The 24,069-nt window shown below is 40.0% G+C and overlaps 2 protein-coding genes across 2 annotated transcripts; one reads left to right on the forward strand and one right to left on the reverse strand.

The window, feature by feature from the left end:
- Positions 1-518: 518 nt before the first annotated feature.
- Positions 519-23,933, reverse strand: dnajc18 (DnaJ (Hsp40) homolog, subfamily C, member 18). Its single transcript, NM_001113588.1, is given in 8 exon segments — positions 519-1,721; positions 5,666-5,838; positions 5,922-6,031; positions 15,723-15,835; positions 17,264-17,476; positions 20,089-20,234; positions 20,315-20,516; positions 23,534-23,933. Coding segments are annotated over 8 exon segments (1,224 nt in total). The 5' UTR covers positions 23,676-23,933; the 3' UTR covers positions 519-1,596.
- On the forward strand, positions 7,868-15,051 carry LOC141380013 (uncharacterized). The gene is made up of 2 exons (XM_073935984.1): positions 7,868-7,949; positions 8,350-15,051. Exon 2 carries the CDS (start codon positions 8,526-8,528, stop codon positions 14,265-14,267), a length of 5,742 nt encoding a protein of 1,913 aa, XP_073792085.1. The 5' UTR covers positions 7,868-7,949; positions 8,350-8,525; the 3' UTR covers positions 14,268-15,051.
- Positions 23,934-24,069: the final 136 nt, after the last annotated feature.

A 24,069-nucleotide genomic window follows, 5' to 3' on the forward strand; every position in this document is an offset into this window, starting at 1 on the left:
GCTAGTTTAATTACAATATAACTCGAGGGCAAAATGTGTTACTCTGGTGATTTATATTAGATATCTCAAGATTTAACATGGTATCTACTCCATTTGTTAAAATATTTTGCATGTGTTTATTTCAGAGTACATCATTCTGTGGGAGTGTGGGTAAGAGAGAGAGAACACTGAGACCAGCTCAGAGCATGCTCATTATTATTCAGGACCATTCCAAATATGGTCAATAAGGAGCATCTGATTCAAGAGACATTACATGGAGTAATAAATAACCATTTAAAATTGTTTCTGAAGATTTTTTTTACTTACCTAAGGCAGATATCTACCATTTACATATCAGAGAACAACTATACTTATTGAATCAATGCAGTATATGGCACCTTTAAGGAAATAACTCATTTTGTCATCAAATTTTCAAAAAAAAAAACAAATTATTATAAATGCTTCATATTGGCACAATGACCTAATACTTAGTGAAATCAACATACCCGCATTCAAGTTTGGACCACAGAGAACAAATACTTGATTAATGTTTTATTTAAGCGGCACAAAACGCACTCAATCCAAACAAAACTTCCATCAGTTGCAAACTGATGGAAACAACACCAACAATACCACTGGCACAAACTCTCCACATCACGTCCACTACTCCATCCTGAATGAGGATAATTCCTTCAGCGCTTCTTCAGATTTGAGCTAAAGATCAGCATGTTATTATATACAGAACATAGTGTTCAGTGACATGAGGTAAAACATTCAAAACAGATGCTCAGTAACGGTTATTTGCCTGGTTATAATAACTGTGCCGAGGCAGGGAGAATGCTTGAATGGAAGCATGCAACACACAATTAAGTTAAGACAAATAAAGTGCCAAATTATAAATAAAACACTGTCGGTTAATAAATAAGAGAGGTAATGGCATTCAACATGTCTGTCAGTGCGCTGATATTCATGAAAATAAAACATTGATTTAAAACAATCGCCATTTAACGTCCAAAACATACAGCAATAGAACAAATGAGCAAAACACTAAGGTGCACAAGGGGTTTCTGCTACGTCTAGAGTACTTTGAAAATCTGTAGTGGTTTAAATACCCGAAAAAACTAATAAATTCAGCTTTCGTCCTTTTAAAAGTTATAATTGTCTTGTCAAAAGTAATTCACAGCTCAAATGCAGGAAAAAGAAATTAAATAGGAGCTATACAAGTTAAATTCCTATGAACAATAAAGCTTAACTGCGACTAATAAACAACAATCTCTAGCTTTAATCCCATCTGCCAGCCTGGAGTCGGTACTCCTTAATATAAGGAAAAAAAATGCCAGGCGCTCGTGCAAAAATTACCTTCTTCCAAATACGCTTGTGCAATCGCAGCGGAATCAGAGGCTTGAGCTAAAGGCCTTCAGACTTCACCTCATCAACGCACTCATTAAAGGCACAAACGCTCAAGACAAAGTCAGCTTGGGCTGAAACACATCTATTTCCTTTCTTTCTCCTTCCCAAAAAGGTGACCCACCCGTGTAAATTGAAATATATAACCGTAACTGATACTAAAAGCTCTTTGATTAGGCTGACCATGCTGTCTGGATGGACGATGAAGCTTCAGTCTCCTCTCTGCCGGCCGATGAAGCGGTGCAGTTTGTCACAGTGATCCAGCTTCATGGTCTCTGCCTTCTGCTTCAGCCGTTCGTCTCGATAAAGCTGGCCTAGGTTAGCTAGATCAGATTCTGAAATGAAATGAAATGCAGCAGTTTTGAGTATTGCACACTACACCAATTTATAGTCTAATTATGTAGGACCATATTTAAATCAATATTGTCTTAAATAGGGCTGCACATTGTGATGTTTTATAAACAAATTTCGGGAGGAAATATGATCAGTCCTTGACAAGGCTAATTCATCACACACAATCATTCTCTTATCTAATCAGCTCAAGAGCAAAACCCTATAAATAGTCGAACACGTAATTCCTACGTTTTCTCTTGACTTCAGCGTCCCTCCACCACCCCAACTCCACACTATTATACCCGATACCCATTTAAATCAGAGGGGGGAGCGTTCTGGAGCCGGGCCAGACACTGCGCTCGGACCCGATCTCTCTTTATCCTGATAAGGAGAATAACACAAGTTATGTCTTCCCAAGCTCAGAGCCCTCTCCCCGGAAAGCACGCCAAATACGCCTATTCTATTCAGTCAAATATCGGTAAGTGTGATCTCGTGAAATATCGTTTCTGCATCGGAGGATATATAATGTTGAGTCCGGATTATAGTTTATCATTTTGCATGTATTTTAAGGCCTGTGACTATATAATAGTTTTTTAAAAGCATTTAGGTATAAGAAATTGTACTGTTTGTAACTTTAATAACAATGAATTTGATTAAATTATTTGTATTCTGATTATTTAATTGCTGTACCCGAACACTGTTAGAATCGGAAAATGATAAAACAGTGACTACGTCTACAAGACAATAATATGATTAAAATTTTTACATGAGTTGCTTTTTGAAAGTTCCTTTCATGAGCCCGTTTCACACGTTATAGCACATAATTCAATGCGTTGAGTCACCATGCTATCTACAGTTCCTCCAGAGTTTCATGTAATTTCGGTATTTCATTTTTATTTTGTCGACTTTAACTGCAGTTTAGCAGTTTCACTTTCATTCAGGAACATTTCATGCGTTCCCACTGCGACAAACGAGATATTGGATGAACTGCTGGAAGAGTGTAGTTTTTATGGAAATTTATACTGCACGCCGTATAGAAAAAAAAACCTCAGCATTTCGTGATGCAGGTGTCTCTGGTCAAACAGCTGTGTCTTTATAGACTATCCTGTCGCAAAATGCTGAGAAAATCCTACATGATGGTAATAGTTTGATTGCTGTGTTTACATGTCTGTACTACACTTCAATAATGCGACTAACATTGACATACTCCACGTCTTAATTCTATTTCTGTTTAGTTCAATTATGACCTTAATCTAATTAAATTCATTAAAAAAATTGCAGTTTACATGGTAGACTCTTAGGGTGCTTTCACACCTGCCTTATTTAGTTCGATTGAATCGCACTAGAGTTCCTTTTTATGCGCTGTGCATTATGGGATATGGAGGAAAAATATTAGTTGACAGCGCTTTACCAACAGAGAGAGAGAGGAGGGGAAAAAATTACCTGATGAATCGTTGGAAATATTTCCGCAAGATGAGCATGTCACAGTTTAGCTAAATTAATTCACGCCTTCTCCTGAAGTGACCAGCGATGTATTAAAACCCTGTTTTCCAGCCGCGGCTGCACTTCATTCTCGAAATGTATAGTTTGTCTACAGCAGGCAAACAATCAGTCAGCGCAGTCGTCCCTTCATAGTAAAAAGCGACAATTTGTGTCTTCCAGTTTTGTTTACCTGCGGGAGTTCATTGGCATTTTCCCGCACGTGAATTCTGACCATTCAATAAGCTATTTAGGAAATATGTTCAACAACATCTGGCCAATGAGAGATGTGGGTTTTGTCAGATGACTGCATTTTGGTTCGTTTCAACTGGTTCGGACCAAAGCCAGCAGTGTGGTGTGAAAACGACCCAAAGACGGCAGAAGATGCAACAGTGTATCATTTATTACCCTTGGTGCGGACCAAATTAAGCAAACTACAGATGCGAAAGCATTCTTAATCAGAGTACTGTCTTAATCAGATTAAAATCTAAATTTTGGTGTCCATGTAAACGTACTGACTGTTTATTTTAATTGTATCTTTTTCTTTATTGTATTTACCTATGCTTGTAGATTGTTTATTAGATGTTGTGCCTTTGCACTTCCCTACAGATTAGTCCCAGTCAATCTAAATTGATGAATTTTTTCCAAATAGAGTGATTCAAGTAATCTGGTGAAATTGTATTCTAATCACAAATATATAAAAAGTCTATAGTCTTAATGTATGTCATTGTATTTTGCACTGTCTGGAGCCTGCATCTAGGTTTTTCACTCATCACAGCACACAATAAAAGTGATTTGATTTGATACAGTGTGTTGTCAAAAGCACTGGTACCTTTTTTAAATTTGCAATTTCAATTTTACAGCATAGCTTTTAGTCTTTTTATGTAGGGTAATCAAATATGTAAAAAAAACTCATGGTATGGGTTTTGTGATAACGGAGATAAAATGTTGTAATGTAAACAACTGCTAAGCAGCAATTCCAGCGTTATGGATGTGACATTTGCAGTAAAAAAGCAAACATAAATTCACAAAGTACATGTTAACATTATGTTGAAACATCTGTTTATATTCTCCAAAACTACTAAACCCAGATTTATGGGTTCAGACAATATCAATTTGTATGCATGTTTTATATTTTAAATGAGGGAAATAAACATGGGTTATGGATGTGACCAAAAAAGTCTGAGTTTACAGTATACAACATATTTTGTAGAAATTCTCAGAATTAAACTTCACAACCCTAAAGTATAAGATTTAAGGATAAGAGTTTCTCACTATAGAACAAAAATCATTGACTTTATTTTATTTTACATTGAGGAAAATTATGAGGAAAACGTGTTGTTATTGATGTGACACCCCTCAGTTATGGATGTGACAGATGTGAAATTGCCACTTGACGGACATTTTGGAGTATTTTTACAGTACTGTAGAAAAAAGCCCACACAAAAAACTTCGCTAAGGGTTTCGCTATTTTGGTAAATTCATTAATTTTTGTTATTCATTGCAAGGTTGACATTTGCATGGAATTGCTCTAAGGCTGATTTTAAAACCTTGCGAGGTGACAGACATTAGGATTTCTAAAAGCGATATTTAGCATGATAATTCTCTGAATGCACACAAACATTTTTTTGCCAGACTGCAAGATCACAAATCTGCAGATTATATCAACTTTTTCTATGAGGACACTTTACGGTTCTCGGCATAATAAAAATCAAAAATAAAAATCACACACAGAGATTTCTGCCCTAACTAAAGATAAGAATATTTTCAGTCCCCATTTTCCAAAGCCTCAAATTTTCAATGCTGATTATGACAAAATCTTCGAAGCTTAGGAAATCGTATTCGGAACAACCCTAGTGTTAGATTACTTGATCTACTCCGAAGTAGAAGCTACAGCAATTGAGTCCCCACTAAAGGAATTTCTATAACTAAAACGGTTTCCAAGTCTATTGGTCCTAACACACCAAAATTCAGGAACTTCTAGCAACAGGAACTATGAAATGTTACTTCAATAAAAAACACTTTACAGGAATATTTTTGCTTACATAACTTAAACAGAGCCGAAAAGTATGAGTGTGTGCGTAAATGCAAGAGTGTATAGGTGTTTGTCAGCACTGGGTTGTGCCTGGAAGTGCATCCGCTGCATAAAACATAAGCTGGAATAGTTGGAGGTTCATTTCGCTGTGGCGACCCCTAATAAATAAATGAACTGATAAATAAGCCAAAGGAAAATGAATGAATGAACTTGAATTATGATCATCCAGAGGGCTATCTTGGACAATGTAGACCTCTGTTTTTATTAAGTATAAAAGAATTAGGATATTATAGTAAACTCCAAATATCCCAAACCCCTAATTGGCAGAGACTCCCCCCAATTAGGCACTGCAGTGACACTTGCTTATAAAGCAGCTGATTTATATTAAATTATTAAAAAGTCATTAAGCTAACAGATAAGAAGACGTCTTACTCTGTTGCTTCTCTTTCCAGCAGCTGCTCTGTAGATGATCAATATAGTCAGTCTCTATGGTTTTCTCCAGCTCGTCCAGTGCAGCACCACGGTACTCCTTCTCAAAACTCTTATCCACGTAGTATGGCACACCCATGTGCTGAGTCTCCCTGGACACCACTAACCCCATGGACCTGCAGGATGGCGAGTATAACTATCAGGCGTTTTCTTCAAGCGGATGGTTTAAATCATGCATGATGCTTTACAGTTGACTCACGGTTTGTAGAAGAGGCTGTAGGGAGGGTTGGTGGCCATCAGCTGAGTGAACACAGAGATCACAATGAGCACCAGCACCGGCAACAGCTGCAGGAGAGGGGTGAAGTTGTTCTTCATGAAGAGAAAAAAAAAGAAAGAAGGTTTTTAGAGAGGCTTTGATGGCAATTTGGACATCAGATAAAAATAAAGAGTTAGGAAACATTAGTGAAAATTTGCAAGGAGGAAATGTAGGGATGTACGAGCGTCCACAGAAGGCTATTGGTTCATATGGTGAATTTAGGGCATAGGGTAAAATCTTTCGCCCTCACACTAAATACTCAATTGTGAGGATTTCACCGATATGAGAGTAATGTTTAGAGAAATATTCAAACATGTAATGCATGTTTTTCTCTCAATAACAAAATTAATATACAGCTAAAATTACAGAGTACAGAAAACAGTGGTTAAGAAAGCATCTATGGTGAGGATAATTGCATTAGATGCTGTAAATTGGCATTGTAAGACAAGTCATGTCAAATCACATACGTGTTTGTTTAAAAAGTTGTTTGCTTTAAATCGAGCAGCTTTGAGGGATTAAACATGCAAAAAATAAATAAAAATAATAACTTGCTGCCATGTTGGTATCAGCTGCTACATGCTATTTTTCAGTGACTTGGTTGCTTCAGTCAGTAGATTTTATTTATATAATAAAAAGTTGTCCATAGAAAAGAAAGGCAATTAATCAAGTTTTAGATTTAAATTTTTCAAAAAGGTAAGCTTTTAAAATAAAATCAGTTGTCCACTTTATGTGTTTGCCTTTGGTTTTTGCAATCATGCAGAAAAATATGGAAAAAATAACATATCGGCCTCTGAATTTAAATAGTTACAGGATATCTATAAAAAAAATCCACATCAGTGCATCCCTACAGAGCACGGAAATTTAGACAGTATGTCAGATCATATTTTTTCTTATAGAGAAAGTCTTATTTGTTTTATTTCGACTAGAATAAAAGCAGTTTTAATTTTTTTTAAAAACAATTTTAAGGTCAAAATTATTACCCCCTTTAAGCTATATATTTTTTTCGATAGTTTACAGAACAAACCAACATTATACAATAACTTGCCTAATTACCCTTTCATGTCTAGTTAACCTAATTAACCAAGTAAAGCCTTTAATGTCACTTTAAGCTGTATAGAAGTATCTTGAAAAATATTTATGAAAAAATTATTTACTGTCATCATGGCAAAGATAAAATAAATCAGTTTTTCGAATTGAGTTATTAAAATTATTATGCTTAGAAATGTGTTGAAAAATCTTTTCGGTTAAACAAAAACTGGGGAAGAAATATACAGGGGGGCTAATATATATGTATAAAAATCAAAATTGTAAAATCTAAATTATTACTCAATATTAATATTCCTCCTATAAATATATTTTTTATTTCTCAAAAATTTCCAAAATTATGTTTAACAAAGCATGGAATTTATCACAGTATGTCTGATGATATTTTTTCTTCTGGAGAAAGTCTTATTTCTTTTATTTCCGCAAAAAAAAAATTTAATTAAAAACTTTTTTTGAATTTTTTACAGAATTTTAATAATTTAATATTATTAGCCCCTTTTAGAAATATTTTCTGATTGTCTTCAGAACAACTGTTATACGATTATTTACATAATTACAATAACGTGCCTAAGTAACCCAGTAAAGCCTTTAAATGTCACTTTAAGCAGAAAACTACTATGTAGAAACTTTTCTAGTAAAATATTATTTACAGTCATTGTAAAAGAGGTCGGTGGGCTGAGCCCAGAGCTGGACACGAGCTGTGCTCTCTCCTCACGCGTGCATGCTGTGACATCACGAACAGACTCCTATAGAGCTCGTACTTGATCATGCGCTGATCACGAGCACAGGCAGCCAATCAAAACGCAGCTTAGGTCTGCTGTACATTGAGACTGTTAACTGGTTTCATTCTGATCAGACAGAGAGAAAGGTTGCATGCTTTGCTTTCCGCCTAATTCCAGTCAGTTTTGTGTGCGTCAATGATGAGAAGTAAGTGTTTATGCATCTTTTACATACCTGTTACCACTGTTTTATCATTATAGTATTGTATTGAGATTATTGATTTATGCGCGAGCTCGTAAAGAATCGCGGACTGCCGCGGCTAGTAGTAGCGATCTTTTATGTAAATATAATTGCTTTAAATGATAATACATACATCGCCTATTAAATCCATGCTTTTTGTTATATTTCCGCCTAAGTTAAAAGCCTGTTAATAGTGAGAATTATTATTTATATACGTTTATCTGCCTTGCTTCATCTGCTTTGCTCATGCATGTCAGTTATAAATGTATATTGTAGTTTAATGTTGTGTATAAGTATTTCCACTTGTTACTGTTATCCTTATTATCTAAATTTACTAATTAATGTATATTTTCTTTCCTTTGTTTAGACCACACACACACACACACCAAACACATACACAAAGTGTGATGGACAATAAAGAGCTTTAAATGGGGTTCAAGTCTCCGTGTTCTTACCGGCACTCCATGGCGACGATCAAATTCACCTAAAAAACAGCTAACTCCTCTACAAAATTGGTCCTTCGAGCCGGAGCTGGTCGTTACCATGGCAACCCCAAAGTCAGCCCCATCCTCTTCTCGACGTCCACACAGAGTGATCCAGAGACCTGCCTACTTAGATGACTACATAGTCAATTATGCTGGAAACCCATCTAGCCATCCAGTTGGACCTAAAGAGAAAGCAATAATGACGTCAACCCCCATCACTACTAGTCAATCATATGGAACTGCTGGTTCATCAGAGGACTTTATGCAGCAGATGATGGAGATTACAAAACAGCAAAGTGAGACAGCAAGGCGCCAAACAGAGCTCTTGGAGAAAGTCCTGCTACACAGTAGCCTTCAAGCATCCACCCCCTCCTCACGAGCATCATCACGGCATCAGACACCTCGGACCCGAATCCTGCAATCAGTGGAAAAGGGACAGCCGACATCTGAAGTAAGCCCTGATGTTGTTAGAATACAGTCCTCTCCCTGGCCACTGCCTAATAATCCCCCAACTGTGGAAGAGCTTTCTCAGTCGCTGAGGAAAACCCACCTCAGAGACACTTATTTCCAGTCACCTCCACCTGTAAGCAGAGAAACCACCTTAACGTCACATCAGTATGCCACACCCTATAGCAGCTCTCCATTAGACCAAATTAGAACCCATCAGCACAACCAAGCAGAGCCATGGACTAAACCACTGCCTCCTCTCCCTGGACAGCAACCCATCCAAACCACCCAGCCACATTTCTATAACATACCACCTGCAGCTGTCCACCCAGTACATAGCCGGTTCGTTTCAGTGACTGAGCCAATGCCACAAACGTCATACCAAGCTACATCTCAATTTAGGGCTAACACTGTACCCTATGCACCTCCTCCTCCCTCATACTGGAGTCCAACAGTGGAAGGGCCCACCTTTCCAGATTTTTACAAAGAGGACAGAGCTCAGTATGTGGAACTTAGGATGGCTTTGGATAATTTGCTCCACCCTCAAATACCAGAGAATTATAAGTACTCCATCCTTCTGAAGCATGTGAAGGTACCTAATGCTCACAGACTAGTGTTAGCACATGCGGAATCAGTCACTCCTTACACAAATGCCCTGCAAGCCCTCGACAGGAGGTATGGCAGGCCCTACCAGTTTGTGCTGAGAGAAATAGAGACATTGGAGAACCTCCCAGCTATTCGTGCTGGTGATGAGCGGGCATTCGATGAGTTTTCTCTCAGAGTCCAAGCAATAGTCGGCATGCTTAAAGCCCTCAAGGATGATGGTATTGAGGAACTGCACAGTGGGTCAAATGTTAAACGACTGTTGAACCGTCTTCCTCGATCACAACAAACTGAATTCAGGAGGCATCATCTCAAGAGAAACCCGGATAAGACAAAGTTCTCTCTCCTTGAGTTTGCAGAGTGGCTGCAGCTGGAAGCTAACTGCTTAGAATTTGACCCAACTGATACCACCAGAACTCTAAATCGAGATCAAAGAGCAGTCACTCGACAACAAACCAGGCAAACCAGCATACTGCATGGTGTTAATCAAAGACAGACTACAGAACAGGTAACCAAACCAACCATAATACAGCAGAAAGCACCTAACAAACACAAACCTGTCTGTCCATACTGCAATGCGGATCATTACCTCAGCCAGTGTACCGCCTTCAATACATTAACTAAGGAGCAGATTGTGGGCTGGATTAAAGAGAATAAACGATGCTGGAAATGTGCACGTTTACACATGGCTAAAGACTGTGACCTTCAAAAGCCTTGCCACCTGTGTCAAGCCAAACATCTCTCTGTGCTCCATGACATAAATCAAAGGAAAGCTGAAGTTACCAATGAAAGCAGTAGTTTGTATAACTCAACCACAGAGACTCTGTACCTAGACCAGCCACGCTGTGGGGGCAAAGTCTTTCTAAAGGTTGTCAAGGTTACACTTCATTACCAACAAAAGGCTCTGGACACATTTGCAATACTTGACGATGGCTCAGAGCGCACCATTCTGCTTGCCACCGCTGCAAATTACCTTGGTTTAAAGGGCAAACCAGAACAGTTGAACTTACGGACAGTACACCAAGATATCAGGACATTACATGGCACATCTGTATCCTTCTGTATATCCACTCCAAGTAACCCTGGTAAGAGATATGCCATTCACGGGGCTTTTACCGCAGAGCAGTTTGGATTAGCAGAATACACTTATCCAGTGAGTTCCTTGCAGAAAAGGTACAGACACCTCAGGGGCGTTCCCATACCACCCCTGCACAAAGCTTGTCCCCTGCTGCTCATTGGTTCAGATCACACTGAGCTCATCACACCAACTGAACCAGTGTTATTGGGTCCACCTGGAGGTCCAGCAGCAATCAGAACTTGCCTTGGCTGGGCTTTGCAAGGCCCCTCCAAACATGTACAAGAACAACTCCCAATTTCACAGTGCCTGTTCACATCTAATTGTTCTCCATCCGCAGAACTTTATCATCAGATTGAAAAGTTATGGCAGATGGACATCCTGCCGTACCGAAGTGAGAAAATTGTAGTAAGGTCACAACAGGACCAAGAAGCCTTGAACATGCTCGAGACACAAACAGTGCAGGTGAAAGTGGATGGAATTGACAGATATGCCACCCCACTTTTAAGAGTCAAAACAATGACTTTACTCAATGCCCCCAAAGAGGCTGTAATGTGCCATCTCCGTAGCACTGAACGCCGTCTGACAAAGGACCCACCATTAGCCCTCAAATATCAAGAGGAAATCAAAAAACTGGAGAATGCTGGTTATGCCACTAAAATACCACCTCAAGAAGCAGCCCAATCTACAGAGTCATGGTATCTGCCCCACCACATTGTGACACACAATGGAAAGCACAGAGTGGTGTTCAATTGCTCTTACACATACAATGGAGAAAATCTGAACAAGCAGCTGTTGCCAGGACCAACATTAGGCCCCACTCTCCTTGGAGTGTTAATTCGCTTCAGAGAACATCGAGTCGCCATCAGTGGAGACATTAAAGGGATGTTTCACCAGGTCCGTCTGCTCCCCAAAGATAAACCCCTTCTGCGGTTCTTGTGGCGGGACCTAAACCCTGAAAACCCACCTGATGTGTATGAGTGGCAAGTCCTTCCATTCGGCACAACCTGTAGCCCCTGTTGTGCAACCTTTGCCGTTCAGCGACACGTTTTTAGCCATTGCCAACAGGGTGACAAGCTACGACAGTCAGTTGAACATTCCTTCTATGTCGACAACTGCCTACAAAGCACTTCATCTGCAGTTGAAGCCCGTGAACTAATTGATGGTCTAAGGTCCATACTAGCCTCAGGGGGTTTCGAAATCCGTCAGTGGGCAAGCAATGAGGCCACAGTGGTCAGACATCTCCCTAAAGAGGCCAAATCAGAGAATACTGAGCTGTGGATTTCTCAAAGTCAGGCAGACCCCCATGAAATGACACTGGGACTTAGCTGGCATTGTGTACCAGACACCCTACATTACCGTCGCCGCCCGCTGCCCTACCAGGAGGTAACAATGAGGAATATCTATCGTGTCCTTGCCAGCCAATATGACCCACTAGGCTACATCATACCCTTCACAACAAGGGCCAAAATCATTGTACGTCAACTGTGGGCAAAAGAACGAGAATGGGATGACCCCCTTCTACCATCAGAACTACTGCAGGCCTGGCAGAATTGGGAGGCCGAACTGAATCATCTTCCAAAAATGACCATGCCCCGTTGTTATGTGTCGGCCACTCTAGACATTCCAGAGGCAGAACGAGAGCTCCATATCTTCTGCGATGCCTCTGCAGAAGCTTACGGGTCAGTAGCATACCTTCGTACTGAGCACCAAGGCCAGATTGAGCTGGCATTCATTCATGCAAGATCTAGAGTGTCACCCAAAAGGCAACAATCTGTACCCAGGCTCGAACTGTGCGCCGCCCTCACTGGAGCACAGTTAGCCAAGCTGCTTCATAATGAGCTGTCACTCAAGATCAAAGACACATTCTTGTGGAGCGACTCAACAACCGTACTTACCTGGATCAAATCAGAATCTTGCAGATTTAAAGTTTTTGTGGGGACTAGAGTAACTGAAATACAAGAGCTCACCGAAGGTTACTATTGGCGGTTTGTAGATTCAGGAAACAATGTTGCAGATGACATCACACGTGGCAAATCCTTGCTTGAACTGTCCCAACCCAACAGATGGAGTAAAGGGCCAGATTTCCTCTATCTACCACCCGTTAGTTGGCCAGAAAGCCCTTCGGTAGAACTAGATGCAGACCTGACTGAGCTCCGTAACACAAAGTTTTGTGGTCTCACCTTGGATGGTTCTGGATCATCACTGCCAGATGCCAACCAATTCTCCACCTTTGAAGAACTTCTGGAGGCCACTTGTAGATCCTTACATGGGGCGGCAGGAGAAACCACTGACCCAGAAGCCATACAGTACAGACAAGCTGAAACGGATTTACTAAGGCGAGCCCAAACAGACAGTTTCCCCTCAGAGTATAATGCCCTTACAGCTGGTAAGCCAATCCCATCATCAAGTCGTTTGCTTTCACTATCACCTGAGTTGGATAAGACAGCTGCACTCATCCGTGTTGGAGGACGATTACGGCAAGCCCAGCACTTGTGTTACAGTACTGTACATCCAATAGTCCTGGATCCAAATCACCCAATCACCCGACTTCTCATAAAACAGTATGATGCCAAACTCGGGCACCCTGGTCCAGAAAGGGTCTTTGCTGAAATGCGAAGGTATTACTGGATCCTCAGAGGGAGAGAAGCAATACGGCGCCATCAACGTTCTTGTGTCGAATGCCAAAGGTGGAGAGCAAAGCCCAATATCCCAAAGATGGCAGAACTCCCTCCAGCCAGACTTCGTCTCATGAAACCGCCTTTCTTTTCCACGGGAGTAGATTGCTTTGGCCCATTCCTTGTAAAACGAGGAAGGAGCAATGAAAAGAAATGGGGTATTATTTTCAAGTGCATGACAACACGCTGTGTGCACTTAGATCTTCTGGCCAACATGGACACAGACTCCTTTCTAATGGCTCTCAGACGCATGGTTGCTCGACGAGGAACTCCCTCTGAAATACTGGCAGATCAGGGCACCAATTTTCGAGGAGGAGATAAAGAATTACAAACTGCATTTACAGCCATGAGTCCCGATCTCCAAGCCCAGTTAGCAAAACAGAAAATCCAGTTCCATTATAATCCTCCAAATGCCCCACATTTTGGAGGTATGTGGGAGCGAGAAATCCGCTCAGTCAAAGCAGCCTTACGCACCATAATAGGACCCCAAACTCTCACAGAGGAAGTACTCAGAACACTCCTTATAGAGGTTGAGGCTATACTCAATGCAAAGCCACTGGGTTATGTTTCTTCTGACCTTGCTGACCCAGATCCTGTGACCCCAAATTACCTGTTGATGGGGCGGCCAGATGTGTCACTACCACAAGTCATCTACCCAGAATCTGAGATCCTTAGTCGGAAAAGATGGCGGCACTCACAGGTCTTGGCCGACCAGTTCTGGACGAGTTTCATTAAGAATTACTTACCCACCCTGCAACAACGTCAGAAATGGATGACAGACACCAGCAACCTCACACCTGGAACAGTCGTGATGATAATAGATCACCAACTTCCTCGAGCCTTGTGGCCTGTCGGCAAAGTTGTTACCACATACCTCGGATTGGATGGTCGTGTTCGTTCAGCAATGATAGAAGTCAAAAACAAACAATATCATCGTCCTGTGGCTCGTCTTATCACTCTGCCTTCTATTCCAGATGATAACCCTACAACGGACTAAAATGGCAAAGGATGATTGTACATTTGCATAGCAAATGTAGGGGCGGCTGTAAAAGAGGTCGGTGGGCTGAGCCCAGAGCTGGACACGAGCTGTGCTCTCTCCTCACGCGTGCATGCTGTGACATCACGAACAGACTCCTATAGAGCTCGTACTTGATCATGCGCTGATCACGAGCACAGGCAGCCAATCAAAACGCAGCTTAGGTCTGCTGTACATTGAGACTGTTAACTGGTTTCATTCTGATCAGACAGAGAGAAAGGTTGCATGCTTTGCTTTCCGCCTAATTCCAGTCAGTTTTGTGTGCGTCAATGATGAGAAGTAAGTGTTTATGCATCTTTTACATACCTGTTACCACTGTTTTATCATTATAGTATTGTATTGAGATTATTGATTTATGCGCGAGCTCGTAAAGAATCGCGGACTGCCGCGGCTAGTAGTAGCGATCTTTTATGTAAATATAATTGCTTTAAATGATAATACATACATCGCCTATTAAATCCATGCTTTTTGTTATATTTCCGCCTAAGTTAAAAGCCTGTTAATAGTGAGAATTATTATTTATATACGTTTATCTGCCTTGCTTCATCTGCTTTGCTCATGCATGTCAGTTATAAATGTATATTGTAGTTTAATGTTGTGTATAAGTATTTCCACTTGTTACTGTTATCCTTATTATCTAAATTTACTAATTAATGTATATTTTCTTTCCTTTGTTTAGACCACACACACACACACACCAAACACATACACAAAGTGTGATGGACAATAAAGAGCTTTAAATGGGGTTCAAGTCTCCGTGTTCTTACCGGCACTCCATGGCGACGATCAAATTCACCTAAAAAACAGCTAACTCCTCTACAGTCATCATGGCAAAGATAAAATAATTCAGTTATTAGAAATGAGTTATTAAAACTATTATGTTTAGAAATGTGTTAAAAATCTTTCTATTAAACAGAAATTTGGGGAAAAAATATACAGGGGAGCTTATAATTCAAAAGGGGTAATAATTCTGATTCAACTTGATATAAAAAAAATTCACACCTGTATCAAATTAATTAAATCTCCATCAAAAAGCCAAATATTTTTCCACAGCAAGTGATATCATCATCAGACAAGTGGATCAAACAACCCATGGATCACAAGCTCATAAATCGAAATATATTTTAGAGACAGTCTATAGTGATTAAGATCTCACACATCACCACCTTAAAAAAGACTGTGATTGTGATGATGCGGTGTCTACTGGTCTGAGGCACAATGCATTTATTAAGAAAAAAGTGCTACAGTGGTTTTACATTAGGTTTTTAATTACTATTAGTGTCCAATTTTTACATTTTAGCAATGATTGGTACAGAAATCATTAATTTAGTCAACCCTATTTTCCCTATCATCAAAAATGTCTATTTTCATTATCGATCCTATATATTTTTCTCGTGTACAGTAAGATCTACTCACAGTACTATGGCTCTCCTCCACCTCCTCTTCTCGTCTCTCAAATGGACGGCGTCTGCGTGGCTGGTAATAATGAGCATAAGAAGCTCCTCCGTTAGTGTACACATGGATGTTGCCTAAAACAAATAAAAAATTATTATTATGAACATCTTGTCAGAGAAACACATCTCTGTGATCAGTAGTAAATTTCTAAAGGCACCCTTGCACAGAAACTCCACACACCCATTAAGGACCAAGGAAATCCCTTTAGCAGTTGCTAAATAAAGAGAAGCGGTAACTGTTTTCATAATCATAATCATAATATTAATAATAATACATTTTATCTGTATAGCACTTTTTCTACTTAACATGCAACTCAAAGTGCTTCACAAGCATAAACAAAGATTTAAAACATCAATATCAGGTAAAATATAAAAACGGATAATCAAATTTGGAAAACAAAATATAAGCAAAATATAGGGGTGTCAAAATTAATTGTTTCTTTGGTGCACCGCGATGCAGACGCGGACAATTCGGTATTGGTTCAGTAATAATCATAACAGGTTATAATGTACTGACGTCAATTATCGCCTATGCTCTCTGTCGTGAGGGAGGTAAGCGCGAGTATTTACAACACTCAGCCAACTCAGGGCCGGTCCGTGGCATAGGCATCATAGGCAAATGCTAAGGGCGGTTCAGTTGGTTTTGTTTTCGATATTCTTGACACACATTAAGTTACAGACGGCAATAACTCAAAAACCTCTTACCTTAAAAAGATCTAAAGTGTGTTTCCAACAAAAAGACAAAGCTGGTTATGTTTCACAGCTGTCTTTCTTTTTTTTCACTCCACACTACGAGCACTGCTCCGTTTAAGCCCTCGCAATATGTGTATAGCCGGGATAGTTCGCGCTGAGAGGAGCTCTCAGCAAGGGACCATCGGAAAAGTGCTTATTTTTTTCGTTTTTTTGCTCCGCTCTTCGCGAGCTCTCCCTGTTGCGAGGGCTTAAGTGTGTGTGCTTGTGTGTGTTTGTTTCTTAGGTGCTGTCTATGTTTGTGTTTGAATGAGAGACAATGTGGTGCTGTGTCTCTGTGTGTTTATACAGACAGCTTGTTATAGCCTATCCTCTAAAATATAACACTGTATATGGAAAGCATCGTCAATGCACCGTGATGCACCGAAATATCGAATTGAACCGAATCGAAGGCATGATAATCGTAACCGAACCGAACCGTGAGAACAGTATAGGTTCACACCTCTAGCAAAATATATAAGCATGATTGTATGAATGATAGTACACCTGAAAGCAAATGCTAAAGATTTACAGCTGATTACAGAACCAGCTTTACTGACAAAATGCACACATAACCCTGTGCAGCCCTAATTGGAGCACAGAAATTTGATGAAACCATTCCAAAAGAGCAACCTGAAAAATTTAGTTAGTATCAGCTCATGACTTTTACAGGATGCAGAAATTAAATACTTCTTTTAATGACATGTACATAAAAAAGCCTCTAACTACATGTGATCCATTTAGTTAGCTGTAGTGTTTAATAGAGGGTCATACCTGTGGGAAACCTGCCACCGAAGAAGATGTTGAAGAGCTCCTCGGGGGAGATGTCAGGCTCAAAGTCTCTGGTGAAAGAGCGATGGCGTGCGTATGCTTGACGCGGCTGGGCTGAAGGCTGACTGGATGTTTCGGCAGGGCCCTGGTCTCCATACTCATCATACTGCTGCCTTTTCTCTGGGTTACTGAGCACTGCATATGCATTGCCTATAGCTGAATAGAAAAGGGGGGAGTAGAAAACAAATTTTTAAGCTATGCATGTATATGATAAGCAATATCTAACAAATGTAATGTATTATTTAAGTAATAGGTAAATCTAAATGTTTGGATCTGTTAGAAATCTCTTCTGCTCAAGACTGAACTAGCAATAAAATTGAATTGAAGATATTAATATCACGAAGTATTGCTACAACTTACATTTTTTTGTTTTAATGCACTAATTCTGCAATGCAAAGACACGAACAGACATCCTGAGGCGCGATTCGTCCACACGTCATTTGTGCGTATGAAGCAGCGCAGGTTTGACGCACGAAAATCAGAACTTCAGCAGTAATATGAGCCGCATGAACCAGACATAAACTTGTCATGTAGGGGAGTCATTATGACGTTGTGCCTGTTGTTGGTGTCCCGAGGGGAAATCCTCTTGCCGAAACTGGAAAACAGTTCATCAAACTGGGCTCGGCTCAGTCGAAACGCCACTGAAAGCTTCCATCTTCCAGGTATAGTTTCTGCAGGAGTTGTTCAACTCACAGAGCTGAGTGCATCTCTGAGAGAATCTAGTGGACTCAAGACACAGCACCCAAAAAAATACGCTGTTTTTTAGCCTTTCTAAAACACATAAAGCACAGCTACTATCTCAAGCTCAATAAAATTCATGCCAGCCATTTAGCAGTTAAGCTAGAGTCACCGATCAGACAGAAGCCCTGCCCATGACATGAATCAGCATATTATCTTAAATGAATTTCAAAACAGCGTGGCGTAGACTCAAAACAGGGTGGCGGCGTATATTTGAAAAGGCACGGCGTAGACTCGAAACAGTGTGGCGTTAATTGAAACAGCATGGCATAAAACTTGAAACAGCGTGCCGTTGGCGTAGACTCAAAACAGTGTGATGTAGACTTGAAACAGTGTGGCGTTAATTAAAACAGGGTGCCGTTAGCGTAGACTAGAAAGAGAGTGATCTAGACTCGAAACAGCGTGTCCTAATTTCGAAACAGCGTGACGTAGACTCGAAAGAGCGTGACGTAAACTTGAAACAGCGTGACGTAGACTCGAAACAGTGTGACGTAGACTCGAAACAACATGATGTAGACTCGAAACAGCAAGGCGTAAACTCTAAACAGTGTGGCATAAACTAAACAGCATGGCGTAGACTCGAAACAGCGTGATGTAGAATTAAAACGGTGTGGCGTCGACTTGAAATAGCGTGACGTAGACTCGAAACAGTGACGTAGACCTCGAAACAGTGACATAGACTTGAAACAGTGACATAGACTTGAAACAGAGTGGCGTAATCTTTAAATAGTGTCATACACTCAAAACAGCGTGACGTAAATTTGAAACAGTGTGACAGACCCGAAACAGCATGACGTAGACTCAAAAAAAATGCCATAGACTCTAAACAGCAAACTCAAAACAGTGCTGCATAAACTCAAAACAGCAGGCGTGAACTAACAGCATGGCTTAAACTTGAATGCTGTGTTCACACAAGACGGGGCAAGCACGAATAAATCTCACTATTAGCAAATAAATGTACGCGTGAACATGTTGAGTTTACTCACTTCAATTACGAGTCAAATTCACTTCACAACAGATGCGGAGTCGCGTCATGTGCAAGGCTTCTGTCTGACCGGTGACTCTAGCTTCGTTGCTAAATGGCTAACATGAATTTTATTAATAGCTGAAAAACAACGTAGATTCGTTGTAGAAGATCCTTTTCCACTAGATCCTTTCAGAGGTGCAAGCAGCTCTGTGAGTTCATCACCTCCTAAAGAAACTATACCTGGATGATGGAAGCTTTCAGTGCTGCTTCAGACTGAGCCGAGCCCAGTTTGATGAACTGTATTCCGGTGTCGGGAAGAGAATTTCCCCTCAGGACACCAACAACAGGCACTTCATCTGTGTCTGGAGTGAACGCAGCATGACAGCATGGCGTAAACTCAAACCATTAAAACAAACTCAAAACAGTGAGACAAACTCAAAGTAGAGGTCTGAATAAATTTCCGAATAAAGCAGGGGAGCGGTTGGTAACTGGTGTAATTTGAACGGGAGCGGCCAGTCTAACAATATCGCTCCCAACTCCCGAGCGAGCGATCACACGTATGTATGTGTGTGAATGGTGTGTGTGAGAGAGCTTTGTGCTGTCTATATATATGTGTGTGTGTGTGTGTGTGTGTGTGTGTGAATGAGAGAGAGCGTGATGCTGTCTGTGTGTCACTTGCTTGGTGCTGTGCTGTGCTTGGTGCTGTCTATTTGTGTGTGAGTACACAGACAGCTTGTTATAGGCTGTCTGGAATTTATAGCTGGGTGGTTTTTGGTTTTGTTTTACCCCAACCCCCCCCCGTGAGCGGGCGTGTTGGGTAGAAAAGGGAGCGGGGCGGGCAGCGAGACAACAAATGCTGAATATAAGCTGGAGCGGTCGGGTTTAGACCAGGATTAAAAATTTTGTCCCGTGCAGATCTCTAACTCAAAGCAGCGAGACGGTGCTCTAAATCTGAATTGTGAGACATAAATCTTTTTCTTATCCAGTTTTTTCAACAAAAAGAAAAAACATCCCAATAAGCCCAACATTTTGAACACTAGTGGTTGCATTAAATATGAGCTACCTTTAAAAGCATCAGTGGCTCCAGGAGCACAGTTCTTATCCGGGTGAAAGCGAAGTGCCAGCTTCCTATAAGCTTTCTTCAGGTCCTCATCACTGGCGCCCTTTGGCACTCCAAGAATCTCATAGAAGTCTCTGCATTTCTTTATCCTGCACAGATTCAGGAAAAAGATAAATAAACAGAGTTGACAAAGTTTTCATTTACTGGGTGACGGTTCTTTTATCAGCACCTGAGAACTCCTTGTCGCTGCTCCTCCGTGTAGCTCTTCTTGTCGTCGGCGGACGCCTCTGCTCTCTCATGTGTACTGGGCCGGTGATGTGGAACTGAAGGCGGGACATCTTCATCAGCACTTCTCCAGCCCGGGGGAGGTGTGTAGGTGCGCTCATCATCAGGGGGAGTGTAGCCATTCTTCACAATGGCATCAATCAGCACTAATGAGAGAAATCAAGATTTTATACTGTTGCACTGACTCCACGATCAGTGTATATTTGTCTGCTTTTTCAGAGGGTTGATGGGATTTTTGTTAGTCAATACCATTACTGGTTTATCCAATATCGTTATTTGCCACATGGACACTTAACTAAGCATTTGTCACTAAAATAGATCACTGATTTGATCGTTTTAAATTAGCAGGGGTCCATAATCAATGGTTTAAGACCAGTATGGGCTCTGGGAGATATACTACTAGGTCACAAAAACATTCTGGAGAAAATGTAAAAACAATTTGACATTATTTTGTCATTATAAATTGCTAAATTTTGTGTTTTCTGCAATGACAGCCAATACAACAAAAGATTGCAGACTAGACATTTGCAATGTTTATATATGTATATACTGTTATAGCCAGAAAGTCTGACCCTTCCACTAATACAAAAACATGTGGAATATATTTCAAACAAAACTGGTAATGTGTACAAAAGTTAAAAATTGAAGCACTGAAACAGGGGTCACCAAACTTGTTCCTGGAGGGCCGGTGCCCTGCAGATTTTAGCTCCAACCCTAATCAAACACACCTGAACAAGCTAATAAAGGTCTCAAACTCTGGTCACACTGGACTTTTCTCCCCATAGACTTCCATTCATATGCACGCAAATGCGTCAGTCCAAAAAAGCAAGCTCATGTGACAAGTTTCGCAATTCACTGCGTTGCAAAGTTCAGGCTTGGTGAACTCTGACGTATGACCTATCGAAGATCAAAACATTGATCTCTCTGGACAGTAATTTAAAACATGGACCAATCGCTCGCTTTTTAAAATGTCTAATCATTCTGTTTAATCCCACCCCTTTTCACAGCGCCGTACTACAGAATTTCACAAGCTCAAACTCTACTCTAGTGTGACCGGTATACTTGAAACACCCAGGCAGTTGTGTTGAGTCAAGTTGGAGCAAAACCCTGCAGGGACACCGGACCTCCAGGACCGAGATTGGTGACCCCTGGACTAATGTATTCTTTTAAAATAAATTATTAGATAAATGAAAGTAAATATTGAATAAATACATTTAACATTATCCAGACATTATATGTCTCAGTGCCTTCATGTAGTTAATTTAATAGTCTGATAGCTTTAGAATGCTTCAGAAATTTAAAGCAAAATAAATCAGAAGGAAAACAACAACAGTTTTCCTTTTTTTTCCTATTTCGGTCTGCACACATAGTACTTTAGTCCACCATTAATGTTTTGGTTGTCAATTACATGACATCACGGTTTTCACAATTTCACATTTTTGTAGTTCACACACAACAGAATAGGATAACACTTTAGAATGATGGTCCATTAGATAACGTTAATTAATGTATTTACTAATATTAAGTATGAATAATCTTGTAAAGGATTTATTAATCATAATTCAACGTTAACTACTGCATTACTAAAAATCCAAATTTTTGCTTGTTAACATTAGTTAATGCATACTACTGTGAGTTAAAATGAACTAACATGAAGTAACGTTATTCTACTTTACATAAACAAAGATGAATAAATACTGTAATAATTGTATTACTAATTGTTTGTTCATGTTAGTAAATACAGAATACAGAAGGGTTACCCTGAATAGACCATCAAAATGTAAAAATTAACTCTCATTGAAAATAATAAAAATCAAAACCACCACGCAACAGAAACTTTCATTTCTTGCTTGTTCCGCAGAAGAAAAACTGAGGTAAAGTTGGTTTTATATTTGCACATTTATTCAGTGACAACTTATGACATTCTCCCTATATTGTTTACTATGGTACTTTGAATATTCAACTTGAAATCATATGCAAGTATGAGTTCAAAACAACATCAGCACTATTTATATGACTGTGAACAATGTTTTACTTTTATAGTCATTTGGATGTTAATATGATTTCGCTATTTAGAATTTGCAAAAAATACTTTTCTGAAATTATATTATTAAGGAGAAAGTCTGAATGTACAAACATAAAACCAACTTTACTTCAATTTAACAAAAATCATTCATTTTGACTAACATTCATTCATTCATTCATTTTCTTTTCGCTTAATTAATCAGGGGTCGCCACAGTGAAATAATCCACCAACTTATCCAGCATATATTTTATGCAGCTGATGCCCTTCAACCCAATACTGGAAAACATCCATACACTCTCATTCACACACATACACTACGGACAAGCTTACCCAATTCACCTATAGCGCATGTCTTTAGACTGGTGGGGAAACCCACACCAACATGGGGAGAACATATAAACTCCACACAGAAATGCCAACTGATCCTCAAACCAGCGACCTACTTGCTGTGAGGCGATCGTGCAACCACTGCGCCACCGTGACGCCCCAATACAACATTTCGCCAGAAATATACCTGCGCAACATTAGATATAAGGTTTTATAGAGGTAAAGTTGGTTTTATATTCGCAGATTCAGACTTTCCCCTTAATAATATAATTTCATAAAAGTATTATTTGCAAACTCTAAATAGCGAGATCATATTAGCAGCCAATGACTATCAAAGTACAACATTGCTCACGGTCAAATAAACAGTGATAATGTTAATTTCAAGTCATACTGGCATGCTAATTCTGATTGAATATTCAAAGTAACATGGTAAACTGTAAAGAGATTCCTAAATGAACGAATGTGCGAATATAAAACCAACTTTACCTCTATTAAGGTTTTGTAATACAGTCACATTTGGGTGTACTACCCCTTTAAGAAATTTGTAAAAAGATGTAAATTCTGCAGCTTACCACATACATAAACAAAAAATGCATCCAAACTGGATTCACCGGACGCTAATTTCACAAGATCAGCCTCACAGCTTTTAAATCATCAAATGTCAGATGTTTTCATTCTCGAACCCATCATCAGCGACCCGGTGACAGATTATATAACACACAACATCCAGCGTCTGCACTTTCTATTTCAGCACACTGACCAAACACAGCTGATTTGTCAATCAAGCAGCACCAGCAGCAGGATACAAACCTCTGGCCCTGGTGCTCGGGTAGATCTTCTGCGCCTCGTACAGCAGCTGCAGGGCTTTCTCTTTGCGTCCTGAGCGCAAACACAGCTTGGCTTTCTCTATCAGCCTGTCAGACTCCTCTCTGTCCATCTCAAACATTGACATGTTCAGCAATGACACCTCAAACCCACATTAAATATCGTGCCGATGAGCTCAAAGTAGCTAAATAATCAAAACGAGGCTTATTTAACGGTACAGATGACTCGCGGTGTTGTTGACATGAAGCTAAATCGAGTGCGTTATGCTAATGCAACCACAACAATTTAAATTCCGATTTTAAGCATCCTCCGCTCACAAAACGGACACCTCTACGACGCAACCTAGTCGAATATGAATTTATTATCAAAGCAATTCATGTTTAATCCTAGACACCAGACCTGGCTTCGTCATTGCAAAATGTGCGAGAAAGACAGAAATGCAATACTGCTTGTAACCTCCATTGCTAACCGGAAGCAGAAGCGAAGGATGCGGGACTACAATCCAAACAGCCAATCGGAAG

This window comes from Danio rerio, chromosome 21, assembly GCF_049306965.1.
Source record: "Danio rerio strain Tuebingen ecotype United States chromosome 21, GRCz12tu, whole genome shotgun sequence".
NCBI lineage: Eukaryota > Metazoa > Chordata > Actinopteri > Cypriniformes > Danionidae > Danio > Danio rerio.

Excerpts from the sequence above, each read along its gene's own strand:
- LOC141380013 (XM_073935984.1), top strand. The coding sequence starts at position 8,526 with ATGGCAACCCCAAAGTCAGCCCCATCCTCTTCTCGACGTCCACACAGA.